The following is a 19902-nucleotide window of genomic DNA, read 5'->3' as shown; positions in this document are numbered from 1 at the left end:
GGCAGTGATGTAGTATCCCCACGAGTGACAGAACACTGAGCCAATCTCGGCGCAACGCTCCGTATTTTCTGCTGGCTTGCCCCACCACCACAGAAAGCACTGAGCTAGGCTGAAACACCTGCATTTTGGAGCTGCATTACTTAAGAAGAAAAAAATAGACCATGTTTGTATGCGGCTTTATTAACTCAAATATATATTTTGTATATTGTTTGCCAACTGATATGTGACACGATTAATGACAAAATAACAGGCAAGCACATTGCTAAAAATATGGGTCTAACTTGCCTTGAATGATGGGTCGCCACTGCTGTACAGTATACCAATTTCTGAAAATAGACCTAGACTATTGATTGATATTGTAGACTCTAACAATGAAAGGTATTCAAAATGAGTATTTTGTGTCAGTGGTTCAGCATTAAGTGCATTATGTGGTCATTCTTCATGCTCTAGGTCAAAAGTAGTAACAATGTCTTTAAAAAAATATTATATTTTTAACAGTCTATTCTCTCAGGTTCAAATACAATGCACTTGTTCATTGAACTATTGATGTTCAGCTTTACTATTAAACACGTTTTCATCTTGGTTTGTTCTGTTGTCATCAATCATGTGTATAACATGAGCCTAAGTGGTAATTTTTACAAAGTAAGTGGAAAACTGATGGTTAAAACGAGTAAGTGAGAAACGTATTTTACGTACCACTTTTGATTGGTGCATAAAAGGCTGCTGACTAACACAATAGAAAGTACACTACCATTAGACCGTGCAAGTAGACCGTGCCAAAGTAGACTACCATTGTTTTACATTAAGACCTACTCGAGGCATTTTTTGGGGGGTGGGCAGGATGAACTTTTGAGTTTCGCGCGGTGTAGGTCAGTGGCGCAGTGAGTCACCCGCTGGTGAAAAGTGACACTTGAAGACGAGGACACAGGGAGGAGTAGGCTAGTTTAGTTCGTTTCCTAAAAACATATTCCCCGTACTGTCGTAGCTAAGTGGAGAAACTGTCTGTAAATAGAAAACGATGGATTTAACGAGCTGACACGTTTTTGACAGCATAACATGTTTTCTGTCTCTCTGACAGTTACAGTAGAGTTCTCATTCTCTTTACTAAAACTGTCAATTTACACAATCTACACTTGGCGGAGGTTGAGTTTGTTTTACCCGAGTTACAGGTGCTGTATAATCAAGTTTACACTCGCTTAGTTAGGTCAAATGTACTAAATGGAATCGGAATCACTGCTGGTTCCACAATGATCACCTTGAAAAGGGATCCCCAAAGACGAGACGTCTGTCCTCGGTTGCTGCAGACTATTGCTGTGTCGAAGGGGGTAAGCGTTTCAGTAGTTCACACTATTGGAAGCATAGCTTCATAACATGTTATAACACGGGCATAACCAGTCAATGTCATAACAGCGGACATCACTTGTCATGATATGCTCATAACACTGTCATGACACATATATATTTAGACCTGTTGTGACATATGACAATGATAAGGTCCTCTACCCTTTCGCCGTAGTATAATATCAGGCCACTGATCACCCAGTCTCTTCTGTTCTGGACGGTGTTGCATTGACATCAGAAGTAATTAAAATGGTTGTAAATACTATTGTAGTGTCTTAACACTTAGTACTTATTTATATAATAAGAAAGACTCTGAACACAAGCAATTGACCTGGAGCTTCACATTTACTCAAACGAGTTAGTACCAGAATAACATTGCCATGACCAAGGGTGCTTAATTAAAGGGGACTTCAGTAATTAACAGAACATAACATTCCTTCTCTTATACAATCAGAGTTACTTTTACCAAACCACAACTGAAACATTTCCCAGAACTTGTAGTTATTTTGCATCTTTTAATTTGAACTTGAACAGTTAGTTTTTGTTTGTTTGTTTATAAGTCCGAGTCTGTCTGGTGGACGGTGCCTTCGTTCTGGGTAGCGCCTTGGATTGTCTGGAGGCTCCTGAACATCCTCAGTGTCTGTCTGGTGGACGGTGCCTTCGTTCTGGGTAGCGCCTCGGATTGTCTGGAGGCTCCTGAACATCCTCAGTGTGTGTCTGGTGGGCGGTGCCTTCGTTCTTGGTAGCGCCTCGGATTGTCTGGAGGCTCCTGAACATCCTCAGTGTCTGTCTGGTGGACGGTGCCTTCGTTCTGGGTAGCGCCTCGGATTGTCTGGAGGCTCCTGAACATCCTCAGTGTCTGTCTGGTGGACGGTGCCTTCGTTCTGGGTAGCGCCTCGGATTGTCTGGAGGCTCCTGAACATCCTCAGTGTCTGTCTGGTGGACGGTGCCTTCGTTCTTGGTAGCGCCTCGGATTGTCTGGAGGCTCCTGAACATCCTCAGTGTCTGTCTGGTGGACGGTGCCTTCGTTCTGGGTAGCGCCTCGGATTGTCTGGAGGCTCCTGAACATCCTCAGTGTCTGTCTGGTGGACGGTGCCTTCGTTCTGGGTAGCGCCTCGGATTGTCTGGAGGCTCCTGAACATCCTCAGTGTCTGTCTGGTGGACGGTGCCTTCGTTCTGGGTAGCGCCTCGGATTGTCTGGAGGCTCCTGAACATCCTCAGTGTCTGTCTGGTGGACGGTGCCTTCGTTCTGGGTAGCGCCTCGGATTGTCTGGAGGCTCCTGAACATCCTCAGTGTGTGTCTGGTGGACGGTGCCTTCGTTCTGGGTAGCGCCTCGGATTGTCTGGAGGCTCCTGAACATCCTCAGTGTCTGTCTGGTGGACGGTGCCTTCGTTCTGGGCAGCACCTCGGATTGTCTGGAGGCTCCTGAACATCCTCAGTGTGTGCTTGTTCCATTATAGCTTCTGCTATAGCAGCACCTTCATCAACACGTTCCCTTCTTTCAGCCTGGGGTCTCTTTACTGCCCCACAGTTCCCCGTGTGTCACTCTCAGGATCTCTCTGTGCCTGTTCTCTCTCGATTGTTGTGCCGTTTTCCGTGGAATGCATTTGGTTAATGTGACGCCGCCACATTATGTCTGGGCTCACTTGAACCTGGTAAGTTCTGGGTCCTGTTTGTATATGTATGGTCCCTCTTGTCCATTTCCCTCCTCTTCTGTAGTCTCGCACCATCACTTCCTGTCCTGTTTGGAGATGGCGCTCTCGGCCACCGGAGAGCATCTTGGCTTGTTTGTTCAGCACTTCATTACGCCTGTTTGGCTTCATGATGTCCAGCTGTGTGTGGAGAGGCCTCCCGAACATCAGTGCGGCTGGGCTTTCATTTGTCGTGGCATGTGGGGTGTTTCGTTAGGAGGCCAGGAACTTGGGCCAGTTTTGTTTGCAAAGTCCCTTCGTCTCGTTTCACAGGAGCAGGCCTGTGAAAGGTTTCCAAACATCCACTACAGTTCTTCGCCATATTATCTATCTGTTGATCCAGACCTGGCCACCAGAAGTGGCTCCTTGCGAGCAGCTTCATTTTTGACAATTCCAACATTTACATTTACATGACCTTCATGTCGTTGCTGCAATACTAGATGTTGGCATTTCTGGGGTATCTTGACTCTCATTCCCCACATCAAACATCCTTAGTACGTTGTAATTTCGTTTCTCTGCTGGAAATATGGAGTCAGCTCCTTTCTGCCAGTAGCTGGCCACCCTGACATGGTGTAGGTGTACACTTTTGACAAGGTCACATCTTTCCTTGTCTCCCGTTTGATAACTGTGCTTGTGACCGGTAGTGCCTCGAGCTGAGCGGTGTGGAACATGTCCACTGCATCCACCCTCCTTTGCCTTTCTCTTGTACACGGCAGTCTGGATAATCCATCTGCATTTGTGTGGAGGGATGACGGCTTAAACTCAATGTCATACATATGACTGGCAAGGAACAGGGCATATCGCTGTAACCTGGCTGCTGTCATTGCCGGAATGCCTTTCTTTGGACTGAAAATGGGAAGCAACGGCTGGTGATCTGTAACCAGTGTGAAACGCTTGCCATATAGGTATGCGTGGGATTTATTGACGCCCCACACTAGTTCCAGTTCGTCTTTGTCGGTTTGTGAGTAGTTTTTCTCTGCTCTTTGTCGGTGCGTCCTGTTATGATCATGTCATCCAGGATACACTGGGTTCCTGGGATTCCTTGCAAAATCTGGTCAATAGTTTGTTGCCAAATGGCTGGGGCTGATGCAATGCCAAAAACCAGGCGGTTATACCTGTATCGACCTTTGTGTGTGTTTTATTGTCAGGTACTGTTTGGTGCTCTCTTCAACCGGTAGCTGCAGGTAAGCCTGTTTCAGATCGATTTTACTGAAGTGTTTCCCCCCAGCTAGTGCAGCAAAGATGTCATCCAGACGTGGTAGGGGGTATTGGTCCACATGCAACATTGAATTCACAGTTACCTTGAAGTCCCCACACATTCTAACAGACCCGTCTTTCTTCACAATAGGAACTATGGGTGTGGCCCATTCGCTTCTGTCCACTTTCGTCAGGATCCCTGTATCTTGCATGCGATCGATTTCCGCTTCCACCTTTGGTCTCAGGGAGTCTGGAACAGATCTGGCTTTGCAGAATTCTGGGGTTGCGTCGTCTCTTAGTACAAGTTTTGCTGTGAAGCTTTTTACTGTTCCTATCTGATCACTGAAAACTGTGTTGTATTTCTTCCGCAAGTGTTCCAGTGTTTGGTCTGTGCCTTTCTCTTTGGACTGGAACATGTGGAGCATTTAAGTCACACCAGTTCAGCTTTATTTTTGAAGGCCATTCCCTGCCAAATAATGGAGGGCCAGTTCCAGGCACCACATACTGCTATGTTTGCCCCCCATAACACACTCTGACCTGCAACGCCCCCATTGGGCTCAATCTCTCTCCTGAGTAGGTCTTCAGCAACACATTTGTGTTCTTCAGCTTGATAGCCTTAAAATGCTCATAGTAGACGGTAGTGGAAATTATAGACACTGCAGATCCTGTGTCCAGCTCCATTTTGAGGGGTTTGCCTTCGATATCTGGTGTGACCCATATTATGCTACTGCTGGGAGAAGTCACTGTGTTTAACTTCATTGTACCAATTAATCGTTCATCTGAATCACTGCCACTGTTCTCTGCTAGTGCATTCACAGACCCTTTAATTTTCTCAGTTTTCCTTTTGTGACTGAATTTCGCTTTGCATGCTCTTTGAATGTGCTTCTACTTCTACCCTTCTACTGCATTTGTGACAAATTTCATCTTTGAAACGGCAGTCCTCTGCTCTGTGACGATCTCTGTCACACCTGTTGCAGTTTTCGGCCACCCGCGGGCGCTGTCGGCTGCATGAAAACTTGTGCAGGGAAATTTGTGACAGGTCAGTATTTCTTTTACTTTGCAACTCAAATGCATCTTTAGTCACAATTTCCATAGCCACAGCAATCTCAACCGCCTTTGCAAACGTGAGCTCTGATTCTGTGAGCAAACGTTTTTGAATGTGTTCATGTTTCGGTCCACAAATAAATCTAGCCCTTAATGTGTCATTTAGGTTCTCTCCAAACTGGCAATGTTCAGACAGTTTCTTCAACTCCCTCCCCCTCATTCTGATCTCTCTTGTGGAAACGAAAACGTTCCGCGATTAGGAGTGGTTTAGGTGATAGGTGATATTGCAATATCTCCACAATCTCTAGGAATGTTTTATTTGAGGGCTTCAGAGGGGCAGTCAGATCTCTTAGCAAACGGTACATTTTTGGGCCAATTAAACTCAACAAAGCTGGTACTCTCTTGTTATCAGCAATGTCGTTTGCAATGAAGTACTGTAAGTTGCCCAGTTTTCTTGCGTGTCATCAAACACATCTATTTTCCCGATGCTGGCCATTCTCTTTACTTCCGGCTACACGGGTCTTTTATCTGCCGCCTCATTCTCGTCAGCTCTCCCCTCGTCTTCACTGCTTGCTAGCTGTTGTGCTACAGGGTCAAAATCTTCCTCTCTTCCTACGAGCTCCATCTGTATTCGTGATGCACACTGCAGGTAATCATCCTCGTCGACATTGTAGTGTCTTAACACTTAGTACTTATTTATATAATAAGAAAGACTCTGAATACAAGCAATTGAACTGGAGCTTCACATTTACTCAAACGAGTTAGTACCAGAATAACATAGAACAACACTGCCATGACCAAGCGTGCTCCATCCTTAAAGGGGACATCAGTAATTAACAGAACATAACAACCACAGTCAATCAAATTAACAAAATGATCACCAAATGTAATTATTGACTGTAATGTGACTATCATGAGCGCATACCCCGTAGCACTTCCAGGATGATCTGCATCTCCTTTGCAGCACCTCTTCTCTTATTGACTAGTATAATAAAGTTCACATTTGGAAATATAAATAACGTTACATCTTGAACAAGGACAGCGGTTTTGTAATGGTCCAGCTTCTCCATGAAGTTGGGGAATCTGTGAGAGAAAGACAAAGAGAGAGATTTGTGACTGATGCCGTGATGAGTATCTCAGGTCAAGACAACAATCATTACATTCATTATTGGTTATTGTCATGCAACTGTAATTTTGACGTGAGTGGGCTGAAACGGGGCCGGGCCACCTGTCTTTGGGTCACTCACAAGAAGTTAGACTCAACGTGTGTTTAATGGCAGCCTCCCACAAAGTCTTCACCTCCACAATGGATACAGATGCATGAGCTAGCTCCTTTCTCTGAAAAATACAAGAAGAGAAATCAGAGTAGGGTATACAACATGCGGTAATACCACTACAGAAAGATACACTCAAATCTAAGACCAATAGCGAACACGTTAAAATCACAATTTCTCAATGTTTACATTTACATATAGCTAATGTTAGCTCTCAACTATTCATGTACTATAGCTACCTAGCTATTTATTTGAACCTTTTATTTAGCGAGGCAAGTCAGTTATGAACAAATTCTTATTTACAGCGATGGCCTCCCGGGGAACAGTAGGTTAACTGCCTTGTTCATTGAGTGGCTGCTGCCAACATACTGAATCAATCTCTAGCCACTTTAATAATGAAACATTGATTTATCACTAGCCACTTTAAACAATTCCACTTTATATAATGTTTACATACCCTACATTACTCATCTCATATGTATATACTGTACTCTATACCATCTTGCCTATGCTGTTCGGCCATCGCTCATTCATGTGTGTTTAAGGTAGTTGTTGTGAAATTGTTAGGTTAGGTTTCTGGTTAGATATTACTGCATGGTCGGAACTAGAAGCACAAGCATTTCGCTACACTCCCATTAACATCTGCTAATCATGTGTATGTGACCAATACAATTTGATTTGTTCAGGAGCAGAATGACAGATTTTTTACCTTGTCATCTCGGGGTTTCGATCCAGCACCCTTTCGGTTACTGGCTCAACGCTCTAACCACTAGGCTACCTGCCGCTAGTGTTTGCAAATCTCTAAGATGGTGTTGTGCAAAACGACTATCTAAATATTCACCCATGCATTGTAACGTTATAGGCATCAACAGTACAGCTGTTATCCCCACAAGGTGAGGTATTGAAAGGTATTGAAAACGGGGGAGTCAATAAGTTTTACCCCTACCTTTGAGAGAAAAAAAAGTATTACTTGTTAAACAACAACAACAATTCTCTGAGCAATTGTATTAGTATAAAATAATATAATTTCCACAGTTGTTGAGCATACACTATAGCTCAGTATTTAAATTATTTATTTTAAACAGTCATTTTTGCTAATTTTATCAAGGGTGTCAATTTCAGACCCCACATATACGCTATACATACATATATAATTTCATGATCTATAGAATTTATGTCAAGTATGCCTTTTAAAGTAAAATATTATGAATTACATTTGACACATGGGCTCCAGACAAAGTACATTCAAAAAACATTTTTTTTTTTTAAAGAGCGGACGACTGTCTGGAGGCCTATCACGTACATCACCATATATCAGTCATAAGTCACACATGCTGTCTGGCTCCTGCACTCATCCCAGTCATCAGCAACAGAGCAATGGGGTAGGCACATGTTTTGACATCAATGTATGTGCAATTACCATGGTAATAAAATGGCCAATTTCAGAAAATGTTATATAACATACTATTTACAAGTAGGCTATGCTGGAATGGAATGGTTGGCCTTGTGTGGTAGGTTTTGTGGGTTTTGGCACTCTAATGTAGGTGTCATAACCAGTCATAAAAGATTGCATAATACGTCACAACACATATAAATATGTGTCATGACAGTGTTGTGACAATGTTATGTCAGGTTATATGATATGTTACGCCAACTGTTATAACATGTTATGACATGGTTATGACCGTGTTATAAGGTGTTATGACCCTATGCTTCAAGTAAAGTGTTACCAATTGTTTTTAATGTCTCAAATCTCTATTTGAGTGGTCCACAATGTGTTTATAAAAATCTTTAAGATGCTTGGTGACAGTAGAAATCATTGACAGGAAGTTTTCTTTGGCAGCAAATTGTGGACTGCTTTTGAGAAAAGCTGCCCTGTCAGAGACAGCCACGATGAGTGATGACATATGATGTGGTTGTAGTGGCCCAGCGTTGTTTGGCCGGGGTAGGCCGTCGTTGTAAATAAGAATGTGTTCTTAACTGACTTGCCTAGTTAAATAAAGGATAAATAAAAATGCTTTACACCACTCCACCCAAATTTGGCATTGTGCATAGTGAACTTAGGCTTGTGTGCGGCTGCTCGGCCATGGAAATCCATTTCATGAAGCTCCGGACCAACAGTTCTTGTGCTGACGTTGCTTTCAAAGGCAGATTGGAACTCGGTACTGAGTGATGCAACCGAGGAAAGACAATTTTTACGGGCTACGCGCTTCAGCACTCGACGGTCCCATTCTGTGTGCTTGTGTGGACTACCACTTTGCGGCTGAGCCGCTGTTGCTCCTAGACGTTTTCACTGCATAATAACAGCACTGACCAGGGAAGCTCTAGCAGGGCAGACATTTGACGAACTGACTTGTTCAAAAGTTGTCATCCTATGACGGTGCCACGTTGAAAGTCACTGAGCTCTTCAGTACGGGCCATTCTACTATAAATGTTTGTCTATGGAGATTGCATGGTGGTGTGCTCAGTTTTATACACCTGTCAGCAATGGGTGTGGCTGAAATAGACCCAATTCACTAATTTGAAGGGGGACAAATGGAGACAAAGACAAATAGAGACGATATGGCTTCTTAACACAGATCAGAATAGCTTCATGAATTGGATTTAAACTGAAAATGATAATTGAATTGAAGTGACAGTCCAGTAAGTGTAAGAGGGTTCAGTTGACATTTAGATGTGTAATGAGCTCTGTGGAAAAATGCCTGGAATCAGTAGCTAATTTAATCTAACCTGGCGAGGGATGTTTGGAGCACACTATTCGTCCAGGCTTGGGTCTAATTCAATTGGAATATTTTAACGACTAAGATGAATTCAGACATGCTAGTGTTGAAGTTTACTGCATACACATACACACAGGCCTACTGTAGGATTAGGATATGGGCTTAGACTTTGACCTCTGGAACTGACTGCGCTGTTTTTTGTTGTCGAATCAGTGGCCACTGATAAAAGGTGATCACGAGATGCACGTTGTTTTTTGGTTGGGGTTTATTCATTTGCTTGAGAGGTTTGTTTTCAATGTTTTGTTTTCAACCAAATACAGAGTATGACTTTATTTGCTTGAGAACAACTATTGCTTCACAGCACGTGCTTTTGACAATGTGCAAACGTAATCATTTCCCTCTCCTCATACACAGGTGATGAGGATCTCTACCTCCAGCAAGCTGTCGTGTTTATTGAGGACGCCATACAGGTGAAACATATATATCCTCTGTATGAACTGTCGCTGTAACTGATTGACATATATTGTTTGTATGACTGGTGTGGATTAGGAACTACCCCTAAACTGCGGTTTCAAAACAATGAAATGTGTTTCTCGTTCTACAGTCCCGATCCATCAACCATAGAGTGGATGCAAACTCGTTACGTCTGTACAGGTGGTACTACTCCAGGATACGGCAATGGTAAGTCGCCACTGTCGCGAGTCAAAGTATATTGTTTTGGATTGAAGGATGTCATTATATCCCCACTGCATTGTATCTCACTGCAGTGTGTGACCACACTCAGCATGTCTATGTCTTAACTCTGTCCTGTCTTAGCTTCCTCTGTGGTTAAGTGTCGTGAGAAGAGCACTTTTATGACAGTGAAGCCAACCATCACCCTTCTTGTTCTCAGTCAGATGTTTGAACCCTACCCCCCAATGGGTTTTGTGTCATTGTTAAGCGACTGTCTGTGTTGCTCAGGGGGCTGGGCCTGACTATTGCGGTCGTCTTGATGCTGGCTTTCATCGAGAGGCCCTCGTCCTTCTCCTACACATCAGACCCTCGCTTCAGACCTCCCCCCTGGGAGCCCCCCTGTGGCCTGACAGAGGGCATAGAGATAGTCTGTCTCGTCATCTTTGCCATTGACTTTGCTACCAAGGTAACCATCTGTCCATGTTTCTGACAATGCCAACGGGGAAGAGACACACAGTAGATGGGCAACAATAAGTCCACATGAAAATCCCTGTTGTGTCTTTATTTGCAATAAAAAATAGATATGACTCTAACTGAATATATTGTTCTTAGAGCTACTTGATTGGTTGGGAGGAGTTTCTGAAGTGCAAGTGGTTGATTGTCTACATCTTTGCCGTCTCTGCGTCTGTAATTGATTGGGCGTTGACGTTGAGCATGTATTGTGATCAGGTGAGAGGATATTCAAAATGTTGGTTTAAACATCCTCTGTAATATTTAACAGTTCATAAAGACATGGTTTGTAATGCAAAGATTCGAATGGAATGTTGCTCCTTCCCTTTTGTTGTCGACGGCAGAACTTGCGAGTTAGGAGACTCATTCGGCCCTTCTTCCTCCTTCAAAACTCCTCCCTGATGAAGAAAACCTTGAAGTGCATCAAGCGGACCCTCCCAGAGATAGCCAGGTAATTGTGTTTGCCACCAACACTTTCTTCAATCTCATACCTTCCCTTCACAGCTTTACAATTATCGTCAACCTCAAAATGCTCTCACTTCTGTGATCACATACGTAGTTCCCTAAAACTGCACCGTAGGGTATATTTAGGGTTATATACATACACGATTCACTCTTGTTTCAGTACATGTGAGACCCACAGAGGGCACCCTAATATACTTGTATATGTACAGTGGGGAGAACAAGTATTTGATACACTGCCGATTTTGCAGGTTTTCCTACTTACAAAAAATGTAGAGGTCTGTAATTTTTATCATAGGTACACTTCAACTGTGAGAGATCCAAAAATCCAGAAAATCACATTGTATGATTTTTAAGTAATTAATTAGCATTTTATTGCATGACATAAGTATTTGATCACCTACCAACCAGTAAGAATTCCGGCTCTCACAGACCTGTTAGTTTTTCTTTAAGAAACCCTCATGTTCTCCACTCATTACCAGTATTAACTGCACCTGTTTGAACTCGTTACCTGTATAAAAGACACCTGTCCACACACTCAATCAAACAGACTCCACCCTCTCTACAATGGCCAAGACCAGAGAGCTGTGTAAGGACATCAGGGATAAAATTGTAGACCTGCACAAGGTTGGGATGGGCTCCAGGACAATAGGCAAACAGCTTGGTGAGAAGGCAACAACTGTTATTAGAAAATGGAAGAAGTTCAAGATGACGGTCAATCACCCTCGGTCTGGGGCTCCATGCAAGATCTCGCCTCGTTGGGCATCAATGATCATGAGGAAGTGAGGGATCACGGCAGGACCTGGTCAATGACCTGAAGAGAGCTGGGACCACAGTCTCAAAGAAAACCATTAGTAACACACTACACCGTCATGGATTAAAATCCTGCAGCGCACGCAAGGTCACGTCTGCTCAAGCCAGCTCATGTCCAGGCCCGTCTGAAGTTTGCCAATAACCATCTGGATGATCCAGAGGAGGAATGGGAGAAGGTCATGTGGTCTGATGAAACAAAAATAGAGCTTTTTGGTCTAAACTCCACTCGCCGTGTTTGGAGGAAGAAGAAGGATGAGTACAACCCCCAAAACACCATCCCAACTATGAAGCATGGAGGTGGAAACATCATTCTTTGGGGATGCTTTTCTGCATAGGTGACAGGATGACTGCACCGTATTGAGGGGAGGATGGATGGGGCCATGTATCGCGAGATCTTGGCCAACAACCTCCTTCCCTCAGTAAGAGCATTGAAGATGGGTCGTGGCTGGGTCTTCCAGCATGACAACGACCTGAAACACACAGCCAGGGCAACTAAGGGGTGGCTCCGTAAGAAGCATCTCAAGGTCCTGGAGTGGCCTAGCCAGTCTCCAGACCTGAACCCAATAGAAAATCTTTAGAGGGAGCTGAAAGTCCATATTGCCCAGTGACAGCCCTGAAACCTGAAGGAACTGGAGAAAGTCTGTATGGAGGAGTGGGCCAAAATCCCTGCTGCAGTGTGTGCAAACCTGGTCAAGTACTACAGGAATCGTATGATCTCTGTAATTGCAAACAAAGGTTTCTGTACCATTTTCTGATGTAATCAAATACTTATGTCATGCAATAAAATGCAAATTAATTACTTAAAAATCATACAATGTGATTTTCTGAATGTTGGTTTTAGATTCCGTCTCTCACAGTTGAAGTGTACCTATGATAAAAATTACCGACCTCTACATGCTTTGTAAGTAGAAGAACCTGCAAAATCGTCAGTGTATCAAATACTTGTTCTCCCCACTGTATATAGGCCTGACTGTCATTGCAGAGGTGTCTAATGCACCACTCCTCTCTCTCTCACACCTCCCAGTGTTATCCTGCTCCTGGCCCTCCACCTCTGCCTCTTCACCATGATTGGCATGCTGCTCTTTGCTAAAGGAGAGGTACACCCTGTTCCACCCTGCTGGCTGTTCTGTTGACGCCCAGTTCTCAAGCCAGAATGTGCCCTTTTTACCTTACCGCACGACTGTTTTATTCACCCCGGTGGTATAGGCTTTAACAGAGCTTTTAACACCAACCTGTGGTAGATGTGTCATATTACACTTGTCTAAATAAATTCCTGTACAGTAACTCGCCCTCACGTGACCATTAAGACCAGGATAAAGCCCGATGAATGTCCATTTAGCATTGTTGTTATAAGGGACTTACATATCTCCATATTACCTCCTGTTTTGTCCCTAGAACCCTAAGCAAAATGGGGAGTGGGAGGCCTACTTCAGAGACTTGCCCACGTCTCTCTCCTCTCTCTTGGTGCTCCTCACTTCAGCCAATAACCCCGATGGTAAGTCCACTGTATAGGTCATAGTGAATTAAACATATATTTCCTGCTGAATAATTTACAGATGTGTTCTCCACCTAAACCTGTTTCCACGTTGTTGTTTTTTAACAGTGATGATTCCGGCCTATTCCTTAAACCGAGGATACTCCGTCTTCTTCATTCTCTTCAGTGGTTTCGGTAAGAACGAGCCACCAAATGAACTGTTAAGAGACACGGAAAATATGAAACGGATTGTGTGGTAACACAATAGGTTGATCATTTGTCTGATTTACTTGCTCCCAGGAACCTACTTCTTGATGAACTTGCTCACTGCCATCTTTTACAACCAGTTCAGGGGATACCTGCTGGTGAGTTTAAGACTGCCACTGGATTGATATGATTGAAATATCAGACCCTTTTAAGGTACAGTGTAAAACCCCATAGGTAATCATGATGAAACTGTTCTCTTGTGGCAGATGTCTGTCCAGACGTCCATCTTAAGGAGGAGACTGGGCGTCAGAGCTGCCTTTGAGGTCATGTCCTGCCAGGGGCGGGGTCAGGACGCTACACACTCAGAGGAGCATGTGTAAGACTGCTCATTCTCTTACCCGTAGCCCTACACACACAAAGACACACACACACACACACACACACACTGAATGGCCTTACATCTTGTTCCCCCCCAGAGAGCGTGTGCGGGTGGATGCCTCTTTGCAGGTCATGGCGAGGGTACAGATGAAGTCCTACTACAGACAAGCCATCATCAAGGTGAGAAAGGACTACGGTGCAAATCTTTAGAACGCGTTGGATAAACATTTGAATATTGCTCCCTTTGAATGTGCCTCTCTGTCTCTCTCTCTCTCTCTGTGTAGAGAGTGCAGCAGTTGTCTGATGGCTTTATCCAGTGGGAGGCCTTCCGGAGGCTTTTTGACGAGCTGGACAAGGACCACATCAAAGAGGTGGTTGCCACATCTCATTAACTGCTCTGCGCTTCTCCACTGGATCAATGTTACTGGAATGGATTTAACGTCAATGTCAGTTCTAAACTGGCTTATTTTACTTGTCTAAATGATAGCTAGATTGCTCCTGTGTGATTTGACGAGTCTTCATTGTCTTTCTCCTGCAGCACCCTCCGAAGCCAGAGTACAACTCCTCACTCCTCCAGGGGCTTCAGTTGCTTTTCAGCCACTACTATGTTACGGTAGTGGGCAACACCGTGGCCCTGGCCAATGTCATGTGCATCTGTGTAAGTCCAGGACCTTCGGGAACAGACAGGATGTCGAGCCTGTATTTTGCGTGTCCATCATATTAGACAGAGGCTCAACTTGTTTGGTCTCTCTGTTTCTCTCTGTGTGTGTTGCAGACCATACTGGTGCTTGACTCCGAGAAGTCCATTGCAGACCGGGATGACTACTACATGGAAGTTATTAACTGCTTCTTTATTATATACTACCTGATGGAGATGAGTCTAAAGATATTAGCCTTTGGGTGGAGAGGCTACTTGTCATACAGAAACAATAGATTTGATGGACTTCTCACAGTTTGCCTTCTGGTAAGGTATTCTGTAAATGAAAGGAAACATATTAAAAAGGTGCAGTATGTAGAAATCACTCGACCATTTCAATGCTTCTCCTAATTTCAGTATAACAATGTATAGTGTGTAGAGAATCATTGCGCAATCTAAAATGCTCTGAAATGTATTTTCATGAACCAAATATCTTGGATTTTCAGCTGTTTGAAGCTGGTGTACAAAACCGAAAGAGAAAAGACGCTCGCTAAAACGTAACTTAACTTGAAAATGTGCACATCGAATGGATCTACCGCTTCTCAGATCTATAACTCACATTTCTATGTGAATTTGGTCTGGTCGACCCCCAGAAAGCTACATACTGCCCCTTTAAGCATATTTCTGTCTTGGTAATAGAACTCAAAAGTATTTGATTTTTCTTTTACAGGTCCTTCAGGTCACCATTTTTGCCACCTACAGGCTTCCGTTTCCTAAATGGTTGGTGTCTTCACTTCGGTCATATTTCTCGCTCAACAAATACATTCTGTATAAGGAAATTGTCTTGAAGGATGGTGCTCATTTGTATATACAGTTACAATAGTGATGAAAGAGTAACTTTGTTTACACACACACACACACACACACACACACACACACACACACACACACACACACAGGTACATGGGGATGGTTGAAAACAGGAATAGAAACATGGACATATAGATATGGTACATGGTGATGCACATGATAAACATAGCAGAGGAAGAGTGTTACTGAATAAAACACTACGATGGATGAACGATAAGTAACTAAGTAGCACTGTGAGATTGAATAAACCTTTGTGGTGTGGTTGTCCCAGGATCCCAGCGTCGCGTGGCCTGATGTCTCTGTGGGAGATGGTGCGTCTGGTCAACATGCTCATCGTCGTCCGTTCCCTCCGAATCATTCCTGATATCAAGGTGAGGAAGTGGTGCCGCTGGGGAGAAGTAGTGTCGTCGTTTTGGGCCTCCCGAGTGCCGCGGCGGTCAAAGGCACTGCATCTCAGTGCAAGAGGCGTCACTACAGTCCCCGGTTCAAATCCACACTGTATCACATCCGGCCGTGATTGGGAGTCCCATAGGGCGGCGCACTATTGGCCCAGCGTCGTCTGGGTTTGGCCGGGGTAGGCCGTCATTGTAAATAAGAATTTGTTCTTAACTGATTTGCCGAGTTAAATAAAGGTTAATTAAACAAATAATGATAATTCAATGAGATGAGATGTATTTGGCTCCACCTAATGGTGGAAATGGTTTATTGCTGGACTTTTGCTCTATTTTGGTGTACCGGTATGTCAATAGATTTGTATTGTAAATTCATGCCGGTACAGCCAATGTCTTTATCATCTCTGGTTATGCGTGTTGGTATTACACTATAGAAACAGTCATCCTTAATGCCTCTTTTAGCTGATGGCCCTCATAGCGAGTACTTTGGTTGACCTGGTGAAAAACCTCCGAGCTTTTGCAGGAATACTAGTGGTGAGTGACTCAACGGCACTTGTTTTTCTTCTCTTTTGTTCTCACTTCTAACTAGTCATTTGAAATGCATGTCTATACACTAGGCGTCTGTTTGCTGGACGTCATGGGTTCCCTATCACAGCTACCATTTATCTGTGTTTTTGCGCCTCGTTCTTCTTTAGGTGGTGTTCTATGTGTTTGCTGTCCTTGGCATCTGGCTGTTCCAGGGAGCCATCACAGCTCCAGGGCAGATGAGGTACACTTTGACAATGATGTATTTGAACGCTTGTACACTATTCAAAGGTAGCAATGGCCTCATACAGTAGCTAATGTGGCTGTTTTAATGTGTTTACTGTGTGAGGTAATTGAAGTTGATTTGTTTCTATTCCTCTACAGTGTGATGTCCAATTCCAGTATGAAGAACATCTCCGTGGAGTGTGGTTCCTACGAGCAGCTGGGCTACTGGCCAAACAACTTTGACGACTTTGCTGTGGGTACCCTTCTCTCATCTCTCACTCTGACAGTCCCTGAAACCAAATCATAGGCAGAGAACACAGAGGCTTAGCTCAAGGCGAACATTCTGACTTTAACGATAGCATTCTCTGCATAGCCCTGTCTACTGTCATAAGAGACTGGTTTAATGAGAATGGGCTTTGGAGGGAATGAAACAGTAAAACACATGGTTGGCATTCTATCGGTGACTCATCTGTACTGGCTCTGACTGGGAAGGCTGGTGGGGGTAACCTCTCAAAGGGATAATGCACTGAAGTAACTTTTAAAAGATACCTATAAAATACCATGGTGGGTATGTTGACATTTCAGTTCCGGTCAATCCAATTAGTCTTTAAATTGGGTCTAAATGTTGAGAGAGAGTGGACACAAACCTCTGTTTTCGTTCTCCTCTCTCCCTCTGTTTTGCTCAGTCTTCCCTCGTCCTCCTTTACAACGTCATGGTGGTGAATAACTGGCAGGTGTTCATGGATGCCTACACCAGATACACCACAGAGTAAGCCAACTGTAATACACATCAATGCATGAGTCTTGTGATCCAACTGTCAGATGCTTCACTTTGTTTCCCCTTCCACTAGAGGGCAGCAGTTGACGCTGAAGCACATGAGTCCTTTTCATTTTCTGGGGCCGTGCCTTACTTTAATGAGCTCCCGCTTCATAATATTTATCTAATTTCAGTTGTTCCCTAAAAAATTGCAACTGTTTGGTTGGTTAAACAAGCTTTTGTACCCAACTCAGGACAAAGCTAGTAACGGTGAAAATGCATGTAGGAGTGGGGGCATAGTCATTATTTGTCCTGCTTAAAGAGGACGAAGACAAGTTAATTGTGCATGGGGCTCCGTTTGTAAAACAGCGATTATGGGTAATGGTGATGTGTCCATGTAAACAGTTGATCAGGTTTCTTCTCTCCTCCCAGGTGGTCCAAGGTCTACTTTGTCTCCTGGTGGCTTACCTCCTCTGTCATGTGGGTCAACTTGTTTGTGGCTTTCATCTTGGAGGTATGTATGAACTTATGCTGGCCTGATTTGTACTTACTGTGTTTTAAGTGCAAGATGTTTCTGGGGGGAACAAAACATGTCAAATGCCACGATACCTCTGTTTTATGTAACAGAACTTCATCTATAAGTGGGACCGGAGTGTCATGTGTTCAGTGGAGGACGTTGAGGGAACAGGTTATGAGACTACCGTCCAGCTCATGTTCAGGTAGGTTGCTGCAACTCTGCAGCTGCTTTTTAACTCTGCTCTGCTCTGGCTCTGGCTTTTTTTGCTCCTGTTTGTTGTCTGAGTGGTTGCATATTCCTGCTTTCTGGTGTTTGGGTTTTAGGCCTAGAGGTCAGTCACGAACTGGGATACCCTCACTGTCAGCGGTTCTGTCAGTTCTCTGTGAACTGCCTTAAACCCTGCTCGTTGGCTCCTCACGTTTCAATGCTGAATCACTTTTCCCCCAACAAATATTCAGAAATGCTTTTGTCTGTGCAATTGTGTGTGGTGAGCTTTCTGATAACAAACTGTGAAATGGCATGTATTTCTTCAGGACCTTGCTTGCAGATAATGCATTATATCATTTAGGGCTGGGAATTACCAGGGACCTAACGATATTATCACAATACTTAGGTGCCCGATTCGATATGTATTGCAATTCTCGCGATTTTGTTGCGATTCGATGTTCCAAACATATTGTTCGCCATGTCTGTTGCAGAGTGACGAGAGAGAGAGCCATGATCAGTCAAGGATATAAAAGCGCTGGAAACATCTTGGCTCACTATTTATAGGATAGGCGCAGGCACAGCTTGGGTGTTCAAGCGCAGCCTGGGTGTTCAGGCGCAGCCTGGGTGTTCAGGCGCAGGCACAGCTTGGGTGTTCAGGCACAGCTTGGGTGTTCAAGTGCAGCCTGGGTGTTCAGGCGCAGCCTGGGTGTTCAGGCGCAGCCTGGGTGTCCAGGCGCAGGCACAGCTTGGGTGTTCAGGCACAGCTTGGGTGTTCAGGCACAGCTTGGGTGTTCAGGTGCAGGTACAGCCGACTAGCACTTTATTTGGTCAAAATCGTCAAAAATAATATTGCGATATGTAACTGTATCAATTTGTACCCCATCACTAATATAATTGGTCGCAAAATCATCCGCCCACCCTTTTAACCCGCTCGATCAACTAAACGCATGTCGCTGAACTATTTGCCGAAAGTGCTGTTGATATGTTTAGCAGGGACAAGTCAGAAGAGCAACCCTTAATGTCCATCCCTAAATGTACGTTGTGGACTACAGCAGCCGCCTGCATGAGCATGCTTCGCTTCAACTCGCTGTGTGTCTCTTGACACTGTTTGGTGTCCTGTCTTTTAAAACTCCACTGTACCTTCCAGAGAACAAATTCAGGAGCCTACAGAGGAGGAACTGGTCACCCAACTCCACCAGCACCCTCACCTGCACCTCAGCTGATGACCCTATGTCCGACCAGGCCAATCCAAAATAAACAGGGCCTTTACTGGCTATCACGTATGTCTGTGTGAATGGCAGGGACTCAAAAGCACGAGAGACTATATTGTTAGGGCTCAATTCTCAATTCTGATTAGTCCTATGTTGTCACATTTTGTATGTTTTTTGCACTCAAACCACTGGACAACTGCGCCACTCGGGAGCTCCCGTTATTACTTTTGTTTGATGGCAATCGCTGTATGCCATCAAACAAAACAAAATACACCACTGTTAATTATTTAAGGGAGTAAAAAGGGGGAAAGGACTAGTTTTTATCCGTATATTTGTCATGAAAGCGGTTTCTTTTGCTTACCTGCCTTGCAATGTAAATAGGATCTTGCCTTTAGCTAAATAAAGAAATACGGGTTTTATCTCAGTGACTGTTATATAAATGATGAAATATGTGTTTAGCATGGCTGGAAAAGATTCTCTCAAATGTGTGAAACTCATTTTTAGACAAGGCCTGCCCTTGTGTTTTTGTTGTTGTTGCATTGGGTCAATTCTCTCCCGAATAGCTATAGCAACAATTTAATTTTGAAGTTACATAATTACCTGACTGTTGCAATCAGTTGGAAGGTGTCGAGGTTGTGTGTTTTCTGAGACCCTCGGGTCTTCCGGCCATAACCACCAACTGTTATCTCCCTCCTCCTCACTCATCAGGTCAGGCTAGTTAGTGATAAGCGTGAATGAAGATTTCCTGCTGATGCATCCTGGTGATGGTCATTTCAG

At 44.0% G+C, this 19902-nt stretch overlaps 1 protein-coding gene across 1 annotated transcript; it reads left to right on the top strand.

Moving 5' to 3' along the window:
• Positions 1-9885: 9885 nt before the first annotated feature.
• LOC135557490 (two pore channel protein 2-like) lies at positions 9886-19544 on the top strand. The gene is made up of 22 exons (XM_064990818.1): positions 9886-9949; positions 10229-10406; positions 10553-10669; positions 10795-10901; positions 12750-12822; positions 13121-13220; positions 13329-13394; positions 13500-13564; positions 13673-13782; positions 13883-13964; positions 14069-14155; positions 14323-14442; positions 14560-14748; positions 15152-15201; positions 15563-15662; positions 16146-16217; positions 16379-16452; positions 16593-16686; positions 17120-17202; positions 17623-17704; positions 17818-17909; positions 19062-19544. Exons 2-22 carry the CDS (start codon positions 10260-10262, stop codon positions 19135-19137), a joined length of 1986 nt encoding a protein of 661 aa, XP_064846890.1. The 5' UTR covers positions 9886-9949; positions 10229-10259; the 3' UTR covers positions 19138-19544.
• Positions 19545-19902: the final 358 nt, after the last annotated feature.

The sequence above is a fragment of the Oncorhynchus masou genome, chromosome 1 (genome assembly GCF_036934945.1).
Source record: "Oncorhynchus masou masou isolate Uvic2021 chromosome 1, UVic_Omas_1.1, whole genome shotgun sequence".
Lineage (NCBI taxonomy): Eukaryota > Metazoa > Chordata > Actinopteri > Salmoniformes > Salmonidae > Oncorhynchus > Oncorhynchus masou.
Note: the sequence above shows the minus strand (reverse complement) of the source record. Positions and strands in the feature narration are given on the sequence as shown.

What these genes read in the sequence shown, in the direction of transcription:
- LOC135557490 (XM_064990818.1), top strand. Translation starts at nt 10,260, where the DNA reads ATGCTGGCTTTCATCGAGAGGCCCTCGTCCTTCTCCTACACATCAGAC. An exon ending in CTTTTGCAGGAATACTAGTG is followed by an intron (nt 16,218 to 16,378) that starts GTGAGTGACTCA and finishes GTTCTTCTTTAG; the next exon opens with GTGGTGTTCTATGTGTTTGC. An exon ending in ACAGCTCCAGGGCAGATGAG is followed by an intron (nt 16,453 to 16,592) that starts GTACACTTTGAC and finishes ATTCCTCTACAG; the next exon opens with TGTGATGTCCAATTCCAGTA.